The 27,956-nt window shown below is 39.0% G+C and overlaps 1 protein-coding gene across 9 annotated transcripts; it reads left to right on the top strand.

Annotated features, from left to right (window-relative positions):
* Positions 1-25: 25 nt before the first annotated feature.
* On the top strand, positions 26-26,939 carry LOC122984085. 9 transcript variants are annotated; one of them, XR_006403820.1, is made up of 15 exons: positions 26-625; positions 1,009-1,043; positions 5,866-5,950; positions 6,134-6,245; positions 6,646-6,827; positions 8,433-8,546; positions 8,633-8,762; positions 8,977-9,153; positions 9,405-9,564; positions 12,449-12,588; positions 12,674-12,717; positions 16,848-16,917; positions 17,734-17,908; positions 19,863-19,961; positions 26,312-26,939. XR_006403820.1 is itself a non-coding variant. In XM_044354393.1 (11 exons), exons 6-11 carry the CDS (start codon positions 8,530-8,532, stop codon positions 12,710-12,712), a joined length of 663 nt encoding a protein of 220 aa, XP_044210328.1. In that variant the 5' UTR covers positions 26-625; positions 1,009-1,043; positions 5,866-5,950; positions 6,134-6,245; positions 6,646-6,827; positions 8,433-8,529; the 3' UTR covers positions 12,713-14,440. The 9 variants fall into 9 exon arrangements, 1 of the variants encoding a protein (XP_044210328.1); XR_006403822.1 differs by lacking the exon at positions 19,863-19,961 and adding an exon at positions 12,988-13,036; XR_006403824.1 differs by lacking the exon at positions 19,863-19,961 and having other exon boundaries at positions 8,983-9,153.
* Positions 26,940-27,956: the final 1,017 nt, after the last annotated feature.

Genomic DNA, 27,956 nt, shown 5'->3' with positions numbered 1-27,956 from the left:
TGATACAAAAACAAATAAAAATAAATTACTTTCAAATTACTTTTTCAAAAAAGTATCAAAACTAAGGCATATGTGACATATAGGGTATTTATGTGTATCTGCCCACTCAATTGTGACATTATTTTACGCATATGATATTGATTTTGTATCTTTACAGATACCATACAGATACCCCACGTTCAATTTAAGGCATAACTGATTTGAGTAAAGGCACGAGAGCAAATCTGGGTATATAAACGGTTGGTGTGCGCTGCGTTCTTCAGTTGGCAGTTACACCCAGAGTAAAGCTACTGAAGACCAGCAAAATCACCGTTTGTTTTCATTTAGTCTTTCAGGTGGGTAGATGGCAACTGACTCTGGACCGTATCCGCCTCCAAACCGGCAGATCCGTGTTACAGTCTCACCGGTTTTACGTCCCCATGCCAGATACGGACCGCATACAGGCTGACGAGTGAGCGTGTCAGTTAGACTCGCAATCAGTCAAAGTAGTTACGGGCCAGAACCGTGGAAACGAGCGCGCGATTTCTTTCCTTTTTCCTTTTGTTCAGTCGTATCAGACCAGAGCAAGGAGAAGCAGGACACAGTTGGCGGCCTTTCTTCCAGCCTTGGAAAATTATTTATAACGGTAAGGCGAACAATGTTGTGGCAAAACAGTATTTAAAGTGGTTTAGTGCTTCTTAACATAATTTCAGAAGATTCTGACTTCCCATATAAGCTTGCTAATAATATTATAACGGCAACGGCTAGCTTTTTAGCTGGGCTAGCTTACTTAACTAGCTAAGTTAGAATTAATAATGAATAAACAACTCTGTGTTTGTTATTAGTGATGTTACAACCAATGTTGCCCACAGTTTGCCTTTCATCCGCATCTTACTATCTGTTAACGTTACGTTAGCTGCTCATAGGAATGTAGCCAGTAGCATATAGGCTAACGGCTAACGTTAAGGCTAACTGCTAACGTTAGTTTGAAACAGCACCACTTGACAGAACAACCTGTCTCTATTTCAGGTTCAGGTTCCCCCAGAGTGCCGCGGATTAGTAGGGTAAGTTTTTTTTCCTGCTTTGATTGCCCCATCATTACAGTAATTTTCAAATCCAGGCTATAAGTTAGTTAAAGTTTTGTAGTCTTATTGGATAAGTAACGTAAAGAAGTTAAAAATTTAATCTAAAGTTAACTGTAATTCATTGTCTGATCGCTGTGTCATAAGTTGTGTAATGCGCTGCAATATGTATTACCACTGAAAAGCAATTTAAGGCATAACTGATTTGAGTAAAGGCACGAGAGCAAATCTGGGTATATAAACGGTTGGTGTGCGCTGCGTTCTTCAGTTGGCAGTTACACTCAGAGTAAAGCTACTGAAGACCAGCAAAATCACCGTTTGTTTTAACTTTAAATTAAAGTTAACTGTAATTCATTGTCTGATCGCTGTGTAATAAGTTGTGTAATGCGCTGCAATATGTATGACCACTGAAAAGCATATTGTATTTGGTTGTTCATTTAGTTGTTGTGACTAGCTAAGAGAGAGGTTCACTCACCTCTGTACTTGTAACGTTAGTCGGTTTGTTCGTGGTGTTGTGTTGAATTGCTCTGGCGCAGACTGAACAAAAGTTTAACTTCATGGCTACTGGTCTCACAGCAGTAACCTGCGTGTGGCGATTCTGATGTGAACACGGTGTAAATGCATCATGTTACTCATATACTTACAGTACATGACATTTTAAGCTTAAGTATAGTTGATCGGTGTGCAATACTAAGCATTTTGAAATTTGAATGGAGTTTGTACTGTATACAGGTGCTGAGTTATAAATACAATGGGACTGAATGGGCTTCCATGGACATTAATACATTATATAATTCACAAACTATGCATGCCATCTTTATGAGCTCAAGTAGAGTTAAATAGTGTGCAATAATGAGTATTTTGAAATTTAAAAGGAGTTGGTAACAAATAACAAATTTCATATTTAGGCTAAGCTCTTTATTACCAAGTGTTTTCTGTCACATGTCTGTCAGGGGTTAGTGAAATTTTACAGATTAAGTTATGTAAAACTGTGATGAGGTTCATGATATTAGTACATTGAGATGCCTGGTAGAGGTAGCTTGTTCTTTTTAATTTCCCCCCCCTTTTGTCTTGTTTCTGCTGGCTTTGCACATACAGCCATTTGGGGTTGGTTTCACAAACAAAGAGTTTGACTATGGCTTAGAGCAAACTAATAGTCACACTTCAGATAGACCTCTAAATTCATCTGTAGCACAAAGCTGTCTAGTTCTTAATTATTTTAAGATGGACTAATTTGCTATTGAATCTGGGTAAATTTAGACTTTTTTGAAACTAAATAACATGACTGATTATTGAGCAACCCTGTCAAACCGCTCAGCTCTGTTCACTCCAGTAGAAAATATTTGTCTTCTGTAAGAATTTAAAGTTACAAGGACAATTGACTGTGAAAGTTCAGTGAAGATTGCAACAATACAAAAAACTTACAGTAGCATAAAGTCTCAAGGCAGTGTAAATCCATAGCAGAGGTGAGCTGCTGTGGCTTCTTAATGTGGCAGGGCTCAGAATCTCTTCCAACTCACCAGACTCAGGATAGTTTTCAAATGAAAATGACTGATGTCCACACTGCTGTATATTTCCAACAGGTTACTGCACTCTCTAAAAACTCTTTCCCTCCTCATTGGTCACTTCACAAAAATGTTAACAAACCAAAATTTATGACACATATTTTCCTCTTTTTTGTCATGTGGTGCCACTGGTCAGAAGTTGTCACTGATTGTTACCATGGAAACACTGGTCTGTTACCATGGAGACATGGGTCTTAGTTCCGAGTTAGCCTTGGGATAGGGTGTAGGGGTGTGCCCAAATACATTATTCGGCAAAGCACAAATAGTGTTTTCTTTGTTTGTTTGTTTGTTTTTGTTTTTTTAAATGAATATTTGTTTCATACAAATATTTTAAAACATGTCAAATATAAGCAGTTTATTTTTATTTGTTTATTTTTGGAAAACTGTCTCGCTTACCATTAAACCACATGAGACCAATGTGAAACTAGAGGTCTATAAGTTACATATTGGTTGTATATTGTAGAGCATGTGAGCCTTTTGGACAGCTTGTCCAATTGGGCTCTACAGTTCAGTGTTTCTTTAGTAGCGCTCACAGCCCTCCTTAGTTTGTTAAGGGTGTACCACCCAGAACTGCCCAAAGATGCTAGGACTATCCTCAAAACACAAGTGAATTATAAAATCCAAGAAAAATGTGGTGGATTGTATCATTATAGCGGTATCTTGACAGCGCTTCGTAACACCTTAACTCAGCTGATTGACAATGTCGCTGATGGCTTTACATTTAGGCTGCAGGTTAATATTGATGGGTTACCATGGACCTGTTGTTGTTGGCCTTTTTTGTGGTGGACAAAAACCAAATCCAGCTGATGAATTTTTGCGAGACTTCACACATGAGTTACAACAGCTAGAGGAAGGATTTCATTTCAGAGGGAAAAAAGTGTTCATCGAACTGGATTCTGTTGTGTGTGATACACCTGCTAGGGCATTTTTAAAAAACACAAAGGCTCACAATGCATACCATGGATGTGATAAATGTTCCCAGCCAGGTGTTTACATTAACCGACGAATGACGTTCCCCATAAATGATTACATGTTACGGACAGACTCATCATTTTCAGAGAGAGCTGATGAGGACCATCACCATGAAGGACCTCATGGATTTTCTGATTTAGATATTGGTATGGTTATTCGGTTTCCCCTAGATTACATGCACCTTGCATGTTTAGGTGTAATGTGTCGATTGTTAAACATTTAGCTGAGGGGCCCTTTTAAGTTTCATTTCTCCTCTAACCTTGTAGACAGGATTTCAGAAAGTCTAACTCAGATGCGTAGGTATATACCAGTAGAGTTTGCAAGGAAACCAAGATCCCTCAGAGAGTTAGATCGTTGGAAAGCTACAGAGTTAAGACAAATTTTCTTGTATGCAGGCCCTGTTGTTCTGGCACAATATGTAGACAGTAATTTATATGACAACTTCATGTTGTTATCTACAGGTATTTGCATCCTTGTCAGTCCACAGCTTTGCTTTGTGTATAGTAATTATGCAAAGACATTGCTGACCACATTTGTATGTCATTTAGGGGAGCTGTATGGCAAAGATGCTTTAGTGTGTAATGTGCATTCTTTGGTCCACCTATCTGCAGATGCACAATTACATGGTTGTTTGGACTCTTTCTTGGCTTTTCCATATGAAAATTACCTCCATATACTGTAGAAGTTTGTGAGAAAGCCAGAATTCTCCCTTGCTCAGATAATAAGATTATCAGAGGTTCAAAAGATTTGCAGCATTGAGTTGTCTTGTAAGAGTTTAAGAGGGCAACATTATGTTGGACCTGTTCCTGATGGTCTTCAAGCTGAAGCACAGGACAGAGAGGTACATACAGAAAAATGGGCAATGAAAGTTTCCACAGGTGATAATGTTTTTGCTATAGGCAGAGAAATCGGTGTTGTATATAACATCACTCGATCTGTGGAGGGAATGTATGCAGTATTTAAAGTTTTCACAAAAAGGGAAAAGTTCTTTGACTATCCCATGAGCTCTGATTTTCTCCAAACATTTATTGTCTCTCAACCAACAGGGCCATTTAAGGTGGCTAAAGCATCAGAGATCTCTCATAAGTGTGTGCTCCTACCTTTTATAAGGATAGGTTTGTTGTCATGGCCTTCTTACATAGCCTATAGGGCATAGTTGTGGTGGTGGGCATAGGAAATGAGGGTGGGGACTTGTGTAGGGGGGGACAAAAAGACTGAAGACTGACTTAACGCTGCTGAGACCAACAGAAATGAAGAAGAGCAGCTTTACTCCACAAAGGGTTCTGGATACTTCTGGTTTTTAATGAAGTAAGTATCCTTAATGAATATCCAAAAAACCACCAAAACACTTGGTTTTTAAACAATGGATGTCACTGATAAATCAACAATCGATTAATTGACATTGATAACTTGATTGATCAAACATAGAGTAGGTAACCAACAAGTAGGAGATAAGGATTTGTTGGTGAGACAGCCAGAAAATGTGCTGTGTTTTTTGTTGTAGTAACTGGTTGCATCACACCTTTCTGTTTGTTGAGACGGAGTTACAGGTGTGTGATATGTGTGAAGTCGAGCAAACCGTAGGCCGAGAGGATTCATTGCATCATAAGAAAGTCACTATTTTCATTGTGCTGTTAGCAACCACAGTGTTATCTCATGCTGCACACATGGCACGAGTAGTTTTCCACACAATAGCAGGGCATAGTGAGTTGTTTATTTTGATGTGTTGGAAGTGTGTTAGTTCTCACAAACTACAGTAAAGGCATGTTGCCTGCAACTCTTCATCTAACAGTTTACTGTGGCTGTTTCTGCTGGTCCCCCTACTTTCTTTTCAAAAATTAAACAAGACATGCTGACAAAAGTGTTGAAAATGACTGTTGAATGTTGTCTTATTTTGTAAATCCATTTTTTGTGATCAATAGTAATCAGCGTTTAACTCGGTGACAAATGCATTGCATTTACTGTGACTGCTTCACAATAAAAGCCAACCTGCGGTTCCTCTGTTGAACGCTTTTAATGTGAAGCTTCAGCATTAGCAAATGTTAAGTTTGCGTCAGCAATAAAGTAACACTACTCTGATACTGTTGTCTGAGAGCTATCAGTAAACAGGGAGGCTTCTATAATGAGATAAAATTACAAACTGTATTTCTTGAGCACATGAATGCAGAGAGATAATTACCGAATTGCTATTGCAGAAAAATTACGACCATGGAGAGTATTAAAACAGGGGTTTCAAATAATGATAATCTGAACATTTTCTTTTTCAGATGTACACAGTTGTGGAGTTTACTGAGGCCAAGGAGCCAGGACCAGACTGGAAACAGTACAATGTTCGAGTCCTCTCAAGAGCTGGTAAGGATATGTTTAGAGACATAATTTAGCCAAATTATGCACTGAAATTTACTGATTCCATAACTATTGGACCTATTAAGTTAAGGCCCCCCTTCAGTGTATTTGGGCATTTTTAAGATATTTCTGTTTTCTGAGAGTTTGCAGAGGTAGACTAATAATTCATCTTATCTCAATTCTGATCAGGTGATTACCTAAAGGCAAGAGAAAGGCTGAGGGCCTCACTGACCTGTAATACTTCAGAATTACAAACAGATGATGAAGAAGAAGTAATTAAGAAGAGAAAAATTAAGCCAAGGTTTGGTATTTGCAGACATATGACACATACAAGATTAGAAGACCATTTACTGTAGGCAGATACATTCAATCAGATGTCTCACATAGCAGGTATCAAAAGACTAAATTCTTTGTCTTGCTGTTGCAGGCAGCAATATGCACTAAAAATGAAAGGGTAAAGTAAGCGTTAAGCATTAAAAATATTTTGTACTGCAGTACTTTATAAGTCACAAAGGGATTCCTAGTGCAGACTCATAGTCTTGACTAATTGAGTATTTGGAGTGTCCGGTTGATTTTTAGTAAAACATTTTTCATCTTTTAAAGCTGCATGCAGGTGCAATTTTTGATTGTCTCAGCTAGTTTTTGTGTTGCACATGCTGCATCATTAACTAGGCCTTTGGGTGTTTTGCTTTGTTTGTTAGACACATATTTGGTGATACAGACTCTGACAGTGAGCCAGAGGAGGGGAACAAGAGGAGATGCACTCCCACTCCAGCGCCACCTATTCCTCCCCCTACTCCTAACATGCCATTGAAAGAAACTTGCCAGACCTCTGCTAGACCTCTGTCAGACCCAAGGCACACTGAATCGCTTCATTTCACTGGTATCTTCCTTTACTATAGTAGTATCATTCTGCAAACCTCTGGTCATGAAAGTATCCACCCATCAACATGAAAATGTTCAGTATTGTCAACTTACTTCTGCTCAGCTCCATTACCACCTGTTCTTACATCTACTTTGAGTCCCAGGCTAAAAATTGTGTTTTTGTAGTACTTCCATTTATCTGCCTTGTCTCTTTTTAGCTTCAAATATGGATATGTTGCACATTTTCTTCTTTTAAGATAACCATGGCTGTTTTAAAATAAAGGACCGTTTGATGTGATTAACTGCAGTCAAGATTTTAAAGGACTATGTACTAGGGCTGTAGTCTCCTAGTCAACTGGTCGATTAGTTGGTCGATATGCTCTTGTCCAACTAAATTCTCATTGGTCTAATAATCGCCATGTTACTTTCATAAGGAGAGAAGTGCTACATCAATAGTTTTCAAATCCATTATTTCCTGCAAGAGGGACAGACTAACAAATTACCTGTGAAAAACCTGTGTATTCAAAACACCCCTGTTGTTTTCACAGCTTTGCACTCGCCCAACCTAATGGATACTGCTAGGTCTAAGGCTGTATTCAGACCAAATCAGGCGGTGCAGTGTTCAGCAGCAGGGTTGAGTGGAGGTCTGGGGGGATTGTGGATGTGTTTATTTGTGCTTTAGAACGTAACTGCTGTGAAACAATCAGAAAATAATGTTTTATTGATCGGATTCACCAGCTTTCTCGCTACCAGCGCTCCCTCTCTTCATTGACTCTCTAGCTCGCTCGACCACAGCTCCTTGCTCTCTCGCTGGTGCTCTCAGCTCACTTAGCTGCACCCCCCCCCCCCCCCCCCCCGCAAATAATCGATTAGTTGAAGATTATGTACGATTTCAGTCTTTGGTTGACTCCAGCCCTACTATGTACATGTAGAATTTAGGTTTGCCTGAAAAACCTAGAATGCATTTATAATTTTGAAGGTGCCAAATATGGCAGCTCAAAACAGATCAGTAATGTAACTGATAACTGAAACCCTTTGGTTACACTGACAGCAACTATGGGCTTATAACAGCATCATAACTAACAAATGACACAGGTTTAAGGTGATGAAGTGCAAGAACAAACATTTACTAAGTAACTTTTACTCTAGGTCTGCATAGATTATTCAAATCATCAGTCAAGAACCCCTCGATGAGTGTAACCTAATTTTTTCAGTTGAAAAAGGTGCAGTTGAAAAGTTTTTTGGTCTTCAAATCATTGAACTACAAAAATAACCCTGAAGAAATACAGAAGGGCAGAGTAAGGTGTGTTGGTGAAAAAAAAATATAGAGAAGCAGGAACCACAAGCAAATGGCAAAATAAAACACAGAAGTAGAGTAACCAGTGGGACTAGATAGCAAGATACACTGATCAGCTCACGTGTAAACCTCACTCAAACAGTGAGTGGAATGTTCTGGTGCGACTGATGTGGTTGTGACCATGCCCTCAGGTCACATTCTCTGGCAGAACTCTGACATTTTTTATGCTGGTATGATAGCAAATTATTTTATATATTCTTTTATATAAGTGTTTAACAATAAATATAAACATAATAATGATGATGATATTATCAAATTATTTCTCAGCTGCTCCACCACTTGTCCCCATCCCTCCACCTCACATGCCTTCAAGTCCTCCACACCAGTTCTCTGCTAGACCTCTGCCAGATGTGAGGCCATCTGAATGTGGTTATTATACAGGTACTACAATAAATTCTTTTATAAAACTGCTTAGCAAAGTACTTTATTGTTAGCAAAAGTGATGTATTCAATTTACCTCTCCTCAGCTCCAATACCACCTACATCTTGCATGACTTCCTATGCGCCAGATCCCTGCCACTCCTCGCTCAGAAGACCCTTCTTTCATCCCCACTTTTAGACTGGGGAAGACTGGCCCTGGACTTGTTCCTTGCTCTGGTAAAATCCTTTTAAAACAGTCTGTGTTCATATAAATGGTTCAAATAAGCTATCATGGAAATGTTTTTTTGTACTTAGATAACATGGTCTTTGGAACTACTTTACCCCATGTGAATTTGAATAGGGGAAAAACATATTTCATATAACAGCTGAAAGTAACAACACTTTTAATAGAATTGTTTCTCACATTCTGACATTGTTGGAACATATCAAGGAGCAGCAAATGCAGCTTGCTGCTGCTGTTAATAATCTTGCTGCAAGAATGGGGACGGAAACTCCCGTGCCTGAGATGCCTCAAAATGTCAGTGTCTCACTGGCCACCATGTCTGAGGTGGAGGAGTTGGAGGAATGGCTTAAAGATCCAAGACACGCACATGCTAAGCAAAATATGGTATGGTTATTGAAATGTCATTGTCTTTTTTTTTTTTTTTTTACATGATCACTTTTAAAGCTACATCCATCAATGCTGTTCAGTCTACTGTGTGCTGATATAATGTCAATTCTCTGTATGGCCCCCTGCCCGGCTTTACCTGCTTACCCTTGAAGGGATAAGAGCCAATCCCATCTGACACAGGTCGCCAGTCAGTCACAATTGTATCCAGTTTTTGTCTTTTGATCTGAAATATTTTTCTGTCTTGTCAGATTTCTGCTCTTGGTGCTGTAGGTGGAGAGAACACCAAAAGAGTCACGTGGAATATCCTGTCAAGGATTTTCTCAGACACAGTGGCCAAAAAAATAAACTGGAAAGGGGTCAATGGGAAAAAGTGCTTCAAAGAAATGGGCACAAGAAGTCTGTTGATCAGTAAGTATTGTAGAATACAGTATGGCCATTGCTCATAGACACGGACAGAACACAGTTTTTTTACTTCACAACAGTGCTGATGTAAGGGATGCAAGTCGAGGAGAATGAATTTGTCACTGAAGTGCTGTTGAGTGGGAATTTTTTACCTTGTTGCCAGTGTTGGTGTCATTCATCTGAATTAGGTATTTTATCAAAGCTTTATGACCTTATAAGTAAAATACCTCATGGTTTCAGTAAATGTCCTACCTATAACTGGGAGTAGTCGGCAGGGTGCTTTGGAAATTGCTCTAGCTGCTAACACTAGCCTTAACTAGCCTGAGGTAGACTGCTTCTGACAGAAACTACAGTACTGCTTGTACTATCACTCTGTCAGTATTGACCAAACAAAATTCTAAATAATTAGGTTTTTGACTTCTTATTTGATGTTGCTAAAAGCATGCCCGGTACTACAACAAAAACACAGAAATCACAGTTCAATTTCCTGCTGTTACACTGCATGTCTCCTACTTGTCTGTTAATTGTATTATGATCTATTACATTTTTAATAAAAATTACCGTATTTCCTCAAATAATGGCTGGGGGCATGGTCGACAGAAACAAATAAAGGTTGGCCCCAAATACAGGCCAGGGATAATAACAAGGATGGATAAACTCTTGGTGCCTATCATATGGGTCATTCTACAAAACACTTTGCAATTTTTAATTTTTTTATCAAGAGCAAACTTTTTTTTAAAATCCACAACATAAAAGACATGTTAATCCTCCAAGAAAAAATATTTTTCCACCTCAGGCATAAAATCCTTATTAATATGATCCTTTTTATTCAAACATGGGAGCCATTCTTGTACCACCCTATCACTGACAATATGTACACCAGTTGAGTAATAACACATGAAATAAATTTTAAAAATCTAATGTCAAGTAAAATGTCCTTTTTTTTGGGAATCATCAATAGAAAGTATGAAATTTAATCTTTTTTTTTTTCATTTTTAGATTCTTAATCTTAAAATTGAATTCGACATGTCAATGGCCTCATTGTTTTTACCAAAAATAGTCATTCACTTCAAAATTTTAAATAAAAGTTACAATCATTTGATTAGTCCACAAAACAATAATGTTATTCAACATTCATTTATGAAGCATTTCACACCTTCGTCATTTGTTAACAAAATGACCCTCTGACAGGGTGGTTCACTGTGATGGAGTGGTACAGACAAACTGTCTCTCTATATGATCTGTTGGTTTTAGCCTTCATCTGATATTAGAAACTTTTGTTAATTCTGGAGACAGATCTGTCATGAAATGTAACGTTATTCTTGAAACACAAATACTTTATAACACATTTGGTCAAGAATAAGAAAATACTCTTTAATGTTAGAAGAGAGGTTGCATATAATTGGGATATAATTAAGACTTATTCTATATGTTTTGAAACTACAGCATTAGATAATTGGACATAATTTGGTGAGTGAGTGAGATTAGTGAGTGAGTGAGATTAGTGAGAGTGATTCAGAGATAGTGAGTGAGCAAGTGAGTGATTGATTTGAAATATCATTTTCTTTGCATTAATAGTGTAGAAAATTTAATAAAAAACAGTTTTCCCTATCTATTTTGCATGACGGGGTGGTAGGGTTGAGCTTTACAGACCATGTCCCTGGCTGCTCCAAAGGCTTAAATTATGTCACTTCCTCTTTGTGATGTCACTTATAGCAACAGTATAGTATTTATAGCCAAAACTGGTGAGTGTGACGGGGTGGTAAGTCAAACTGAGGAACACACACAAATCAAAAATTTGTAATTTGTAAAATTTTTACAAACAATAATGTTTTTATTTTGAATACATATATTTTATGTAGTGACACACATATACTTCTGAAAATAATAAAGGTTTGATAAAAATCTAACATTTATTTGGTGATATTTTAGATGTAAATGTCATGTTCTCCTCTCTCATCTCCTGTCGTAACTTATGATTTCTGTTTTTTTTTTTAACAACCAGTTATGATGACGCAACTATAGTTGGTCAATTCAGACATGTGAAAATGGCCCTGTACTAATAGAAACTTATTAAGAAATAGTATGTTACTCTTTAAGAATAGCATTTTCTCATATATCTTGTTAACAAGAACAATTGAATTACTAGCTTTAAGCTTTAGAAACACACTTTGGCACATGTTTTGTGCCTTATGCACCTCATCAAACATTGCAGACGCAAATGGCACTCGTTTGGTAGAATGACTCATATAATGTGCATGCCAACTAAGCATAATGTACATACATTTCTATCACTTTAATTTAATAAATTTAACAATATAACCATGCTATTTTCAACACCTTCTTGTTCTGGATTACTCATCTGAAGTGTTATATAACCATGCAAGTCACTGAATTTTCCACAACACATTCCTGCAAATATTTCAATATAAAAGCCATAAACGTTAAGAAATGAAGGGATGCTGTCCACAGAAATGCTAGAGGACTTTTAATTTGAGATGGATACAGGAAGTCTTGAGTTTATATGTAACAACATAATGCAGTAACAAAACTTGAAAACAGGCAAACGGGAGCGGATCAGAAGAAAAGGAGGATTCGTACTAAAATACAAAGAGAGGGAATTAGAAATAAAGGCCTATCACTAATATAAGGCTGGGTAGCCTCTGCAGTTGAGGTGCTATTTGAGGAAATTCTGTAATTAATTGTTGACATCCCTAGCTGTTGCACAATCTGTTTATCACTTAATTGACCCATTGGACATACTTTTTTCCACCCCTCTAAAGCAGCTTTCAAAACAGTGGGTTATTAGCATGGCGAAGTGGAAAATGGAGAATTTCGGTCGCTGACAGCTTATCTGTCTTACAATGTGATGGACATTCTCTCTCAACAGGGGCTGTAAGGAAGAACGAAGCTGCTAGCAGTGCTCCAGACAGTGAGATCGACTCATACGCTATCAGATGGTTTAACTTGGTGTCTGACCGGGGAGGCGGCCGCAACGACCGTGCCAAGGTTAAAGAGGCATTAACCACGGTAAATTTCAGATAAAGTATTGTGCTAGTCTTTTGCAGCAGCACTTATGTTTTGTGTTTTTAACTTTACAATTGGTTGTTTATAGGCATCACAACATTCCACCGAGCAGCAGTGGCTGACTTGATAAAGGTACTGTATATTTTACATATATTTTGCATTCATGATTACTGTGGCAGCCGCACTAAACACCGATACCGAGTGTTAGTGGTTTTCTTTTTAGCACTGTTAACATACAAACATTTTAAGTAATGACAGTACACATAGCCTTTTGTTTTTCCTACAGCACACACTTTATTTTTTGACAGTTTGCTAATTTGTATGCACACATTTTGGTTAACATTCTGTCATTTCTTGCTTACTTTAAATTATGTTCTAACTTTTTGTTTTTCATGGATCCAGCAAAAGAAGTGGTACGAGGAAGTGGAAATGACAGCAAGCAGTGGGAGAGGTCATATGAGTGGGGATATGTTTGGGATTCAGTTAAACTTAATTGTTTTAAGTTTTATTGTTTTTTTGTTTGTTTTTTTGTGGGGGTGGGGTATTTGTTTGGCATTACAGTCTGACACAGCAGATGCAAATTTTAATTACAGTAGCAGCACTAAAGATGTCCCACCCTGCTGGGAGTGTGTGCTGATAAATTGTAGGGGGCACTCAGTTTACACTCAACATGCACAGGTAAACCCAACTGATGTCATGTCACGCTTCATTCAGTTTTTTCTGGAGTTAATCCACCATGAGTAGAGTACACTTCATTACAGATTTTGACTAATGAGTGTACAGTGAACGACCAACAAAACCGCATCTCCTGTCGTAACTTATGATTTCTGTTTTTTTTTTTAACAACCAGTTATGATGACGCAACTATAGTTCTAGAAATTTATATCCAGAGATACTTTTTTTTAGTTTGAATTTAGTTATGGAAAAGATAAAGGTTAGCCCAGAACTAATTCCGATACAGCAAATACTTGAACAAAATGGCTAGAAAGTGATCTGATCTGGAGCTGGCCGAGTACCGGCCCAGATAAGAAAGGACGCCGGCCCGGGTCTATTTTACACATCAGAACTTATGGAAGCTCTGGGCCGGATCCAGTACAGAACTGAACCAGATCTGGCCCACCTTCGGACAAATGACTACAAAATAATCTCATCCGTTCTGGAGCTGGCCCAGTGCCGGCCAAGAAGTGAAAAAACGGTTACGCACCATTATTGGCCCGTTGTGCCAAAGGACACCGGCCCCGGTCCATTTTACAGATCTGGCCCACAACTTATGGAGGCTCTGGGCCGGATCTGGGCCATATCATTTTTGCTATCTAGTCTACCCTTTATAGTTCATTTGTTTATATAGTTTGTATTGTGTTTCGTTATATTGTTTGAGTGAACTGTAACGTTAGGTAACTGCATACGAGTGGATGCAACCGTCACTAATGCTCATCAGGGATTAGAGCTGTTATTACTCTAATTTTGCAAATCTAACCTGTGACAACACGTTAGCTAAGGTTGTAGGGACTATAGTTGTTGGTAGCTGTTGTCGATTTTGTGTAAATATGTTAAAATTGTAATTTTATGAGTTATTGTTTGTCGGATGATTGAGCTAAGCTAACTAACGCTAACGTCAGCTGTCACTTGTTGCCATAGCAACGGTAAACATTCACGTGGGCTAATCGGACGTGGAAGTGCAGACTCAAGGCCTAAACGCACTGGAAGCGATAATGACACGCGTCGGTTGAGGCGCGTCAATTCATGCTCCTATGGCACACAGCAAGCGTCAGATTTGAAATTCCAACACCACAGAACCAACACAAATTTGTCATTTTGTCCTTGTATTAACCGCTAGTTGGATGTAATGAATAAATTGAAAAGGAGAAATGCAGAGGAGGAAAATGAAACTGAAACTAAGAGCGTCTGTTTCTACAGTAAATCATCTGTTGACTGTTTGATGGTTATTTATTTGTGCGTTAAAACGTGACTGCTGTGAAATAATCCGAATATAACGTTTTCCTTCTCTCATTCAGAGGTTTTGTTCTCACTACCGCTCGCTCTCCTTGCTCGACCACCGCCGCGCTGTCTCTCTCTCGCTTGCTCGCCCGTGCGCCAGCCGGCTTGCGCTATTTCTCTCTTTTTCGGCTGCAGAGAAAACAGTTTTGGTCGCTGGGTCCTCATTTGACCCTCCAAAAATCAAGGCAGTTTGACGCGCGTTAGACGCTTCCAGTGCGTTTAGGCCTTCAAGTTTCATTGTAAATATAGTTAAGATGCATTGTATTTAGCACAGGATGTGGGATTTAGTAGTTAGTGAAGTTTTAGAAAAGAGCTTAATTTGTAATATCATTTAATTTATTGTAATCTTTGGGTTCATATATTGTTTTCTTTGAAATATACTAGTCATAAGAATTGTAGATCAATGAATGAGTTTTAATACCTTTTTGTGATTTTTACATAATACTGTGATTGTTGCCCTATATTGTACATTGTTCGAAGCCAGATCAGTACCTAGAGTAAAGCTACTGAAGACCAGCGAAATCCCCGTTTGTTTTCATTTATTCTTTCAGAATAAAACCATCCTTCTTTTTACAAAATATGTTCATCCTGAGTCCAGTATGATTCGTGGGTGCAACACATTAAAATTAATAATAATAATAATAATAATAATAATAATACAAAGACACTGCCTTCAAGTTGTGCAACTTAACTTTCAGAAATAAAAGTTTCAACATTTACAGCTCAGGCATAACATAAGCCTTTACGGACGCACGGACAGGAACTTGGAACAAGAGTCCATGCATGCATAGTTTTACACATTTTTGTTCTGAGTGCTTTAAGCCAATATATTCATGAGAATAGGCTATACCTCCTTAAATTCTCTCTCGTCGTGTGTGTGCAAGTCTTTAAAGGAGTATGTGATATCAATGAAGAACTAAGGTTTGCCCTGCGCTTTGAAGCAATGTTTCCCGCTGCTTAAAACGCTCTGATGGTGTGGATGTGGCCAGATTACACAGCAAAGTCTTTGCCAGCTTTCCCAGTGTTGGATAGCGTGCTGCATTCATTTTCCACCATGATAGTGGATTCTCCGTCTTGGACAGGGTTCTCTGAAATACATCAAGATCTATGGAATAGTTGTGACAACGAAAGAATGGATGCTCCATTTTCACTTGGAGTGGGCTGCCTCACTTGCTTTTTAGCAGCAAGTGCCATGGTTTGTACTGTGCTTTGGACCTTGAATACTTGGTCAGCAGGCAAGAACTTCAGTTTTTGAAACCTGGGATCCAGAGCAGCAGCAATTAGGGCGATGTTTGGAGATTCAGGTGTAAACTCCGTCAGTCCTTGCCATCTTGCTGTGATCTGTCACATGAGCATGGAATGATCTTAGTGCTGCAGTCTCAAGATCTGGACTCTATGTCGTTCTAAAGCTTGTGCACTAGCTGTGGAAGTGCAGAGAATGTAACATATTGCTGTCCGCTCAGAAACACTGTAGCTGCTTTAAAGGGCTCAAGGACCTGGCTCAGCTCCTCAATCAGGTTCCACTGTTCAGGCTTGAGATCAAGATAGTGTTTCCCTCTCTGAGTCACTGCTGGGTCAGAGAGTGCGGCAGTCACTAGCCATCTTTGTTCTAACAGCCTGGACAACATCTGATAGGTGCTGTTCCAGTGTGTACATACACCTTGCACCAGCATGTTTGTCTCGGCGCCCATTTGCTTCTGCTTCTTCAACTTTGATAGCCACTTATACAACCTTGCATCAAGCTGTTAGGTTGAGAGGCATCCATGAGGCCACATTAGTGACACCAGCTGTTACTTACAAGGGCAACAAATACCAGAATTCTATGGTTGTAGCTATGGAGGACAGAGACATTGGATACACCTTTGGAAAAATTTCACTGATTTTGACAAACTCATCCAGTGTTTATTTTGTCATTGAAAAATATATGTCCCTTGTGTAGTACAAAATTCCTGCATTTATAATATTGGACACTGAACAATGCTGTCATCAGCATTCATGCAGCTGTCAACTATTTTCATGTAAGACAAAAGTAACGAGTAACAAGCCCGTTTAAATTTCAGTAATTGTAACTGCATTATTTAACTTGAAAAAGTAATTAGTTACATTACTAGTTACCACCAAAAGTAGTGGAATTACAGTAACATGTTACTTTGTAACACGTTATTCCCAACACTGCATATAAACATAACCTTAGAAAGACTCAAGTATGTTCTCTATGTATGTAATAAATTTCTTCCATCTTTTTTATTAATTGCTGCACTCAGGTCACGGCAACTCCAGCAGACGTAGTTGGCAGCCTCTCTTTGCCCAGCACCCCAAGGCTGATCACACTTGGTAAGGCTATCAAAATAGTTGATTAACTGATATTATGACTGAGATTATGATCAGCTGGAGGGTCTGCTTTAGCTTCTAAGGTCTCCTCATTCTACTTCCTATGTGCTACGCCCTTTGTATGGGCTTTGTATGGGTTTTGCTATTGGTTAACCCCATCAAGGCTCTCCCTAGGCACCCTGAGACAGTTTTTTGCACTCATCGCCCAATCAGGAGATTGCAGCCTTCATGCATGTCTATCAGCAGGGATAGGGGGTGAACTGAACCCATCTTTCCAACCCAAGTTCATCACCTCCACCTTCAGGTCCAGGGTCTAAGGTGCACTCCACCAGGAGCATTGCCTCATCGGCAATTAAAAAATTAATCAGAATATGCAGGCTGATAATCTTATCCCTTGAATTAATGAAACTAGAGACCAGGACTCACTCCTTTGTTGTACACAGAGGGATCACAGAGACAGGAGGAGAGAAAACAGAAGTTTAACATGCTGATACTCAGCAGAGTTAAGACTTTAAGAGTTAAGATACTTTCAGACAATCATATAGCAATGTCTGTGTTCTTTATTTTGAATTGGCAGCAGATAAACAGAGAGGGTTGTAGCTTAAAATAGAGGAAAGTTTTAGCAATATGACAAGTTTTGCTAACTTATATCATAAATGTTTATTTTATTAAAAACTATAAACACCTCTTAGTATTATCTCCACCTTTAATAATACTGTCACTGACAAATCACGATCACCTTTAAGCTCTCTCACCTCATTGTCACCCACCATAGACCATAATAACACTAAAAAGCTGCTGTGCCGGTGTCTGTTACAGGGGATTCTGTTCTCCAAACAAAAGCATGGATGCTGACTATTGAGGGTGGCGTCATCATCGAGCTGGTGATTGGCATTGGCTAATGGATTAGCATTACTGTCCTGTTTGGCTTCTACCATGTATTCAATGTGTTGTACCAGGAGGAGGCAGTCAGCACGCTGGAGTTCATTCAGAGGTTTGTACATCATAAATTAATTGAAAGGCAGGATAACTCCAGTTGTCATGTTAGTGTCAATATAATATTTAAACCACTGTTGGGTTTTTTATGTTGAAGTCTGTTACTACAAACGGTACATACTTTATATTCATAATTTATATTTTGGCTGACATTTTATTGATTTCATACCTTCCAGGTAGCCTTCTGTTTTAGTTTAAGTTTGGTCTGAGAATCAATTCACAGTGCTTTGAAACTTATTAGAGGTAGATTCCATCCCAGTGAGCATTTAATTGCCTATATATTTTTTCACAGTTACATTATTTGTTAGCATCAGAATTTAAGGAATTACATTATGAGTGTTTATGTGGTGGAAAGCAGCAACTGTTTAAAAAAGATGTAGTTAAAAGACTCGTGCATTTAAGGACATTTAATTTTTTTTTTAATGTGAATAACAAGTTCATGTTATACTTTTCACCTTACACATCTTGTTAGAGACTCTAAAGGCAGTTTGTTAATGAAACAGAACAGTATTTATTTAGATTACTTATATTTAGAGGAAAAGCAGCACAGTCAGTACTGTTTAGAGCACTGTATTTCTCTTCCTTCTAGCTGGGGGATGTTAAACTTTACCATAAATTCTCAAATAGTGACCAGGGCCTTTATTTACCTCAACTGCAAAAGGGCCCAGGCCATTATTTCTAATTCCCTCTGTTTGATACGTATATTTGGTCATATTTTAGTATGAAGCTTACTTGTTTTCCGATCTGCTCTCCTTTGTTCTATTAAATTTTTGTTACTGCATTATGCTGTTAATACAAACTCAACACTTTGTGTATTTGTTTCAAATTAAAAGCCCTCTAGCGTTTCTGTGAAAAGAATCCCTTCATTTCCTAACAATTCTTTTATTGTGAAATATTTGCAGGAATGTGTTGTTGAAAATTCAGTGACTTGCATTGTTCTTCAAATGTAACTATTGCTGCCAGGGGCGTCGCAGCCGTGGGTGTTACGGGTGTTGTGACACCCGCACTTTCACAGAAACCTAATTCCACTCCCCACACTTTTTCCTGTGGTAGCCATTGATGAAACGAAACTGAGTTTCCCATACATAAAAAACCCATTGGTCAAGTTAGATTAATTGAACAGCCATCCAGCCAATCACAGCCATTTGACCAACCCACCAGGCCAGGGAAGAGTAAACAGTTGAAGTATTGTATAGTTACGTTTTTATATTCAGTAACGGTGCTTCTGTTACTCGCTGCTGGTTGTGGTAACAGATTAGAGGTATGAAACAGCTATTTAACTAGTTAGTGATGTAGAATTTTCTTTTGTAACTTTGTCTTGTTATGTGATGTATCAGCTCAGCTAACATCATTGAACATAAATGAAATAGGCTATCCTTAATGTAAGCCAGGTGGCAAATGTGGTTTGTAAAGTCACTTCTATTGTCGTTTTTAAATAGTCATAAACAAAGATGAGCATTCATATTTAAGATGTGTAACATCTGTCTGTCTTATGGCAATGTGTTGCCTGCCTTATGGTAAAGTCTTAACAACCAAATTAATGTTTATTAGCATGCTAATTGCTAATCGTGAGTTAAACTAATCGCTAATTAGCCACCATGCTGGGCGGACTTTGGCAAGAATATGTAGCTACAAGTTACCTCTGTGTCCAGAATGTAAACTCACATAGTTCATGCTATTTTGAGCTAAATGTCAAAGGAATATGTTGCATTAGACGTCATAGTTTTTCTCCTTATGTTAGGGAGTAATGTGTGTTTTGCATTTAATTTAAGTTACACTGAGTTATAGTTTGTATTGCGTATTAAAGCTAGACCACAGTAAAATTACTATTAATTACTGAGCTTAAAAAGGGTTCAGATGGTTGTAGGTGTGGCAATTAGCCTGTGAGAGCTAGTTGCTCACTCTCTGCACTCACTAGCCTCAAATCACCTGCTTGTGTGATATTCTGTTAGCTTTGAGGTGGACTTCAGATGAAGAGGGACCGCTTGTTTCCTGTGGCTGTTGGAGAGGAACTGACACCTGCTGATACAAAACCTCCTGGAAAACTTTTGGTATTTAATTTCCCAATTAAAGACAATTAAAGATCCCCTTTGGATTCCTACTAAAAGACACTTTTAAAAAAAATTGAAGACAGTTAAGGCTGTACTAGTCCATGGACTCAGAAATGACTTGACATCTTTACTGATTTGACTCTTCACTGATTCTGATTTGTTACCAGGATTCAATTTGTTATGCATCTATAACTATCCATTTCATTTTAATGGAAGTGTAAGTTTCCTTTAATTTTATGTCTATAAGGTATGTAAGGAAGTAGGATAAAGATACTCTGTAACTATCTTAAGCATAATAAGGATAGCTATGCACCAGTACAGCAACTCATACAAATAACTGGATATAAGTAGTAAACTGCTATGAGAGCCTAAATAAATTCTGATGAGTTGTTACACTCATATGGTCTCAGTAATTATTTTATGGTAAGCTGAAGCAGTGGTTACAACTACAGTAGTAGAAGAAATTGTTTAAATGCATGGAATTCATTTTGATTTGGCATGTTGAGACTGGAACAGGGCTTGAAGGCGGGGGGTTGCTGTGCTCATGTCCCTCCTCTAGATCCCTCACACTTTTAAAATCGCTGCTCCGCCCCTGATTGCCGACTTGGGTCACTTTTGCGTTACTACAAAATACAGTTTGGCTGTGACATTAATACACATACACCCACAGTGACTGAATAAGGACAATAAAACTTCAATCAATCAATCAATCAATCAATCAATCTTTATTTATATAGCGCCATATCACAACAGAAGTCATCTCAAGGCACTTTTCACATAGAGCAGGTCAAGACCGTACTCTTTAATTTACAGAGACCCAACAATTCCCCCATGAGCAAGCACTTGGCGACAGCGGTAAGGAAAAACTCCCCTTTAACGGGTAGAAACCTTAAGCAGACCCCGGCTCTTGGTGGGCGGCCATCTGCTTTGACCGGTTGGGTTGAGAGAGAGAAAGAGAGAGGGAAAGGGGGAGGGGGGACAGAAGAAAAACAATCACAACAACAACAACAACAACAAGCACAAGCAGCAACAGCCAGGGAAGGATGCCATCAGGACTGTGAAGGACCGCGAAGGTTCGGCCCGGGACTCAGCTTTTCCTGTGAGATGAGAAAGCACAAAAAACTCCGGGGAAGAAGCAAAGTTAGTGACATGCATTGATGTTACATGAATGCATACAGATGGAGAGGAGGAGGAGGAGAGAGGAGCTCAGTGCATCATGGGAAGTCCCCCAGCAGTCTAGGCCTATAGCAGCATAACTAAGGGCTGATCCAAGGCGAGCTATCAAAAAGGAAAGTTTTAAGCCTACTCTTAAACATAGAGAGGGTGTCTGCGCCCCGGACTGAATCCGGTAGATGGTTCCATAGAAGAGGAGCCTGATAGCTGAAGGCTCTGCCTCCCATTCTACTTTTAAAGACTGTAGGGACCACCAGTAAGCCTGCATACTGGGAGCGCAGTGTTCTAGTGGGATAATACGGTATTATGAGCTCTTCAAGATATGATGGTGCCTGACCATTAAGGGCTTTGTAGGTTAGGAGAAGGATTTTAAATTCTATTCTAGATTTTACAGGAAGCCAATGTAGCGAAGCTAAAATGGGAGAAATGTGGTCTCTTTTTCTAGTTTTAGTCAATACACGTGCAGCTGCATTCTGGACCAGCTGGAGAGTCTTTAGAGACTTGTTAGGGCAGCCTGATAATAAGGAATTGCAATAATCCAGCCTAGAAGTAACAAATGCGTGAACTAGTTTTTCTGCATCCTTTTGGGACAGGATGTGTCTGATTTTTGTGATATTACGTAAGTGAAACAAGGCAGTCCTTGAGATTTGATTTATGTGGGAGTTAAAGGACATATCCTGATCAAAGATAACTCCCAGATTCCTTACGGTGGTGCTGGAGGCCAGGGTAATGCCATCCAGAGTAGCTTTATCGTTAGATAATGTGTTTCTAAGGTGTTTAGGGCCAAGCACAATAACTTCAGTTCTATCTGAATTTAGTAGTAGAAAATTGCAGGTCATCCAGGTCTTTATGTCGTTAAGGCATGTTTGGAGTTTAGTTAACTGATTGGGTTCATCTGGCTTCACTGATAAATATAATTGGGTGTCATCTGCGTAACAATGAAAATTTATGGAGTGTTTCCTAATAATATTACCTAAAGGAAGCATATATAAGGTGAATAGAATTGGTCCAAGTACAGAACCTTGTGGAACTCCGTGTCTAACTTTTGCCTTCACGGAGGATTCATCATTCACATGTACAAACTGAAATCGGTCTGATAAATAGGACTTAAACCAGCTTAATGCAGTTTCTTTAATGCCAATTAAATGTTGCAGTCTCTGCAAAAGGATTTGATGGTCAATTGTGTTGAATGCAGCACTAAGATCTAACAGGACAAGTATAGAGACAAATCCTTTGTCCGATGCAGTTAGGAGGTCATTAGTGACTTTCACCAGTGCTGTCTCTGTGCTATGATGCGCTCCAAATCCTGACTGAAAATCCTCAAATAAACTATTGTTATGTAGAAAGTCACATAACTGATTAGAGACTGCTTTCTCAAGGATCTTAGATAGGAATGGAAGGTTAGATATAGGTCTATAATTGGCTAAAACACCTGAATCAAGAGTAGGCTTCTTAAGAAGAGGTTTAATTACAGCTATTTTAAAAGACTGTGGTACATAGCCTGTTACTAAAGACAGATTGATCATATCTAGTAAAGAAGTGCTCACTAAGGGTAAGGCTTCCTTAAGCAGCCTAGTTGGGATGGGATCTAAGAGACAGGTTGATGGTTTAGCTGAACAGATCATTGAAGTTAGTTCAGACAAGTCTACTGGAGAAAAACAGTCCAAATATATGTCAGGATTTACTGCCGTTACCAAGGTTCCTGTGTTTGGGGAGAGAACGGTGCCTGTTGAGGGCAGGAGGTGGTTAATTTTGTCTCTAATAGTTAGAATTTATATCATTAAAGAAGCTCATAAAGTCGTTACTACTGAGAGCTATAGGAATACATAGATCAGTAGAGTTATGACTCTTTGTCAGCCTGGCCAAAGTGCTGAAAAGTAGTAGAGTAATAGGCGGCTCTGGCATTACAGAGGGCCTTCCTATATGTTTTAAGACTATCTTGCCAGACTAAGCGAGAATCTTCTACTTTGGTGGAACGCCAAATCCTTTCCAATTTTCGCGATGTTTGCTTTAATTTGCGGGTTTGGGAGTTAAACCATGGAGCTAACCTCTTACGTTTTATTATCTTCTTTTTTAAGGGGGCGATGGAGTCGAGTGTTTGTCTTAGTGAGCCTGCAGCACTATCAATAAGATTATCAATTTGGGAGGGACTAAAGTTAACATAAGAGTCCTCTGTAGTATTGAGACATGGCAGTGAATTCAGTATTGACGGAATTGCTTCCTTAAATTTATCTACAACACTATCAGATAGACATCTAGTGAAGACATTTTTGTCTAATGGTGTGTAATCCAGTAATAGGAATTCAAAAGTTATTAAAAAATGATCTGATAAAATAGGATTTTGTGGAAAAATTATTAAATGTTCAATTTCAATCCCATAAACCAGAACAAGGTCTAGGGTGTGGTTAAGACGGTGAGTGGGATTATTTACACACTGAGAGAAGCCAATTGAGTCTAATAATGAGATAAATGCAGTGCTGAGACTGTCACTATCAACGTCCACATGAATATTAAAATCACCTACTATAATTACTTTATCTGTACTAAGGACTAAATACGACAAAAACTCTGAGAATTCAGATAGGAATTCAGAGTACGGGCCAGGAGGACGATACACTATAACAAATAGAACTGGCTGTAAAGTTTTCCAGGTTGGCTGAGAGAGACTAAGAACAAGGCTTTCGAATGAGTTATAATTAAATTTAGGTCTAGGGTTAATGATTAGGCTTGAGTTGAAAATGGCTGCAACTCCACCTCCTCGGCCAGTGTCTCGAGGAATATGAGTATTAATATGACTGGGGGGAGTGGATTCATTAAGGCTGACATATTCTTCATGACACAGCCAGGTTTCAGTGAGACAAAATAAATCAATACGATGATCTGAAATTAAATCGTTTACTAAAACGGCTTTAGATGAAAGAGATCTAATGTTCAAGAGTCCACATTTAATTATCTTATTTTGTTGTACTATTGCAGTAGTGGTTTTAATTTTTACTAGATTTTCATGAATGACTCTTCTTTTGTTTACTTTGGATTTAATTGATTTATGTGGTCGGGGGACAGACACAGTCTCTATGTGGTTTTGGGTGGGTAACTGCTCTAATGGAAGCGCAGAGAAGCGTGTAGGACTGCAGCTCTGCCTCCTGGTCTCAACTCTGGGTTGTCATGGTTTTGGTTTACTAATAAACTTGGCTATATTTCTGGATATGAGAGCAGCTCCATCCAAAGTGGGATGTATGCCGTCTCTCCTAATCAGACCAGGTCTTCCCCAGAAAGTCTGCCAATTATCTATGAAGCCCACATCGTTTGCTGGACACCACCTCGACAACCAGCGGTTGAATTGTGACATGCGGCTATATCTGTCATCACTGGTCAGATTAGGCAGCGGTCCAGAGAAAATTACGGAGTCCGACATAGTTTTTGCAAATGTACACACCGACTCAACATTAATTTTGGTGATCTCCGATTGGCGTAATCGGGAGTCGTTGCCGCCGACATGGATGACAATCGTACCATATTTACGTTTGTTCTTAGCCAGCAGTTTTAAATTTGACTCAATGTCGCCTGCTCTGGCCCCAGGAATACATTTAACTATAGCTGCTGGTGTCGCTAACTTCACGTTTCTGACTATGGAGCTGCCAATAATCAGAGTTTGTTTCTCAGCGGGTGTGTCGCTGAGTGGGGAGAACCTGTTAGAAACATGAACTGGTTGGTGGTGAACCGTGGGCTTCTGCTTAGGGCTATGCTTCCTTCGGCTGCTCGGGAGCTACCGGGGGAGTGGGAGCTACGCTTGGTCGGCCCGCACCGGATACTAGGGGCTGGCTAACTATATTAGCAGCTGATTGTTTTTCCATGGTGCGGAGCCGCGCTTCCAATTCACTAAGCCTTGCCTCCAGTGCTGCAAATAGACTACACTTATTACACTTATCACTATCACTAAAGGAGGCAGAGGAATAACTAAACATTTGGCACACCGAGCAAGAGAGAGCAGGAGAACGAGAGGGAGAGAGAGAAGCCATCGCTAACTGCTTAGTTTAAGTTAGCTGCTAGTGCTAGCTGCAGAGCTAAAGTGACTAACAACTTGTGCGATTAGCGAGAAAAGTCGCTAAGAGAAAGGCGCTGAGAGTGCTTGTGTAAAACTAGCGAAAGTTTAAATATACAGCAGATATTAATCCACAGTAATGTGATATATATAGGAAAATCAACTGAGATGAGAGCAGCAACAACTCTATCAGTATACACAGTCGGCAACCGGAAATGATACAATACGCTTACCGTAGCACGTCAGCACGTCAGCCTCTTTCTAGCAAATGAGTAATCCAGAACAACAAAGTGTTGGAAATAGCATGATTAAATTGTTGAATGTATTACATTTAAGCGATGGAAATGTGCATTATGCTTACTTAGCATGCATATTATATGACTGGCACCAGGAGTTTATCCACCCTTGTTTTTTCCAACGGCCTGTGTTTGTTCATGGCAACCACGCCATTATTTGAGAAAATACGGTAAATGTTTTTCTGTTTTTGATATCCATTTGATTGATCAAATATAGTACATTTATTAACCAACAATGTAGTAGATGAGGGATGAGAGGTGTATCGGTGGGGGAAAAAAAAGCTAGCTCATTGGGAAGCATTGTTGCCTCAAAGACCATCCTGGGTATGCATTTGCTGGCCAGCCAGTGCCTTTCTGTTCTGAGTTTCCTCGCATTGCTATGCTTTCCTCCCACAGTCCAACGACATTTACTTCAGGTTAATTAGTGAGTCAAAGAATATTTTTTAAAATATATTTATTTATTTTATATGTACTGTATAGACTGGTAGCCCTTCCAGGTGTACCCTGCCTCTAGCCCAGTGTAAGCAGGTATAGATACAGATGGATGGATGGGCTAGGTTAAATGTGGAAAATTTAAATGCTTACATTTTGTTCAAATGAGGGGTGCAGCATTAGATAACCCAAAATACATTTTGTTGTAATGGATGGAGCTTCAATGATTTGAATGTGATTGATTATCAACTAATTATGTACCTTCTCTGTAGGCTTATTCAGATGTGCACATATAGTACATGATGCTTTTATTAACATTAAAGTGCATACAGCACCAATTTATAACAGCTGGGGAAACATTGCTTTGAGTAATAATGTATTTTTTTTGTGCTTGTAGGTTCATTCAGAGAATCAGCCCTGATGACTCTAAATACAAATCAACATCACCGGTGAGCCAGAACTCTGGAAAGAGGGTCCAAAGAAACAAACGGCACCCTGAGTCCCCACGTGGCATCTCTCATCAGAGAGCTTGTCCACTTTGATTGGCAAAATTACTGAACTGCAACACAACAACAACATAAAGTGATTTTGATTGTATTTTATTTTTGTAATGTTTTGCTGTTCACCATGTATAAGTTTACATTTTAGCAGTTGTTCCACCACTTTGGTCCAGACAGAAATATCTTGACACTTATTAGATGGATTGCCATGAAGTTTGATACAGATACCCATGGTCCCCAGGTGATGAATTCTATGGACTTTGGTCATGCCCTGGTTTTTCAGCTAGTGCCAAGTCAAGACTTGCACTTATTATAATTGTTACTCGTTGTTTTCACAACATGTTAGTACTGTCATTGTGAGCATGCTGACATTAATGTTGGATGGATTGTGATGAAATGTTCAGATATTCATGTTCCCCTCAGTGCTTTTATCAACTTTTATCTTTTTATCTAGTGCCATCATCAGTCCATAAATTCAATTTGTTTAATATTAAGGAAATGTTCAACAATTAAAAAGCATATTTTTAGGACAATTGTTCATGAGTATCTCTCTCTCTCTCTATGTATGTGTGTGTGTGTGTGTATATATATATATATATATATATATATATATATATATATTTTTTTTTTTTTTTTTAGGAAACACTCAAGGTTCACAGCGGCACACACATTTTTTATAGTTATGGTACTTGTTAACTTTTTTGTAAAAATTAATTATTATAACAGATATTCGTGGTGTAATTTTTAACTGAAGAAGTAACATATATGGATGTTAAGGGGGTAGGCATGGGTAATGCAGGGGTGGGGAGGGAATGCCATGAAAAAAAGTCACTTATTGTTACCTCACTTGGATGTTTGAGCTTCACTGTGCAGAATGATGTACAGCTGCATGTGTGATGAGTTCTTTGTAGCATTAGTACGGCCTCTAGTGAGCAGGGTCTGAGGCAGGTGCAGCTTGTGTTTGTTCTGATTTGTGAGCCCAACCTTGTCTGGCATGGGTGATAAGCATGCTTTGGTGGTACATGCTTTCATGGTTATTCAGACCCTTTCTTTTGGCCTGTGGTGAGCAGGGTCTGAGGCAGGTGTGGATCAAAGTGGGTCCAATTATGTGTAAGCTGAACCTGATCAGGGATGGGTGGTAAGCGTACATGGTTGGATGTTTTTTCAGACTCCCACTTGCCTGGCATGGTGTCTAGTGGAGATGTGAGGACACTGTCTTTGAATGTATCCCTTGACTTAATCTTCAGCACACATCCATATGTGGACATTTTAATGCATTCCCTGACTGGATGTTGATGAGCTCTTTGTAGCTGTAATATGGCCTCTGGTGAGCAAGGTCTGAGGTGGGTGCAGCTTGTGTTTGGTCTGATTTGTGAGCGCAACCTTATCTGGGATGGGTTGGAAGCTACATGCTTTGATGGTTGTTCAGACCCTTTCTTTCAGCCTGTGGTGAGCAGGGTCTGAGGCAGGTGTGGATCAAATTGGGACCAATTATGTGTAAGCTGAACCTTATCAAGAATGGGTGGGAAACGTACATGGTTGGATGTCTTTT

This window comes from Thunnus albacares, chromosome 6 (genome assembly GCF_914725855.1).
Source record: "Thunnus albacares chromosome 6, fThuAlb1.1, whole genome shotgun sequence".
NCBI lineage: Eukaryota > Metazoa > Chordata > Actinopteri > Scombriformes > Scombridae > Thunnus > Thunnus albacares.
The sequence above is the reverse complement of the archived record's forward strand: the minus strand, read 5'-3'. Positions and strand labels throughout refer to the sequence as shown.

Bases quoted from the DNA above. Each gene is read 5' to 3' on its own strand.
- LOC122984085 (XM_044354393.1), top strand. The intron at 8,763-8,976 runs GTAAAATCCTTT...GAACATATCAAG, and splicing joins TGGACTTGTTCCTTGCTCTG to GAGCAGCAAATGCAGCTTGC. The intron at 9,154-9,404 runs GTATGGTTATTG...CTGTCTTGTCAG, and splicing joins CACATGCTAAGCAAAATATG to ATTTCTGCTCTTGGTGCTGT.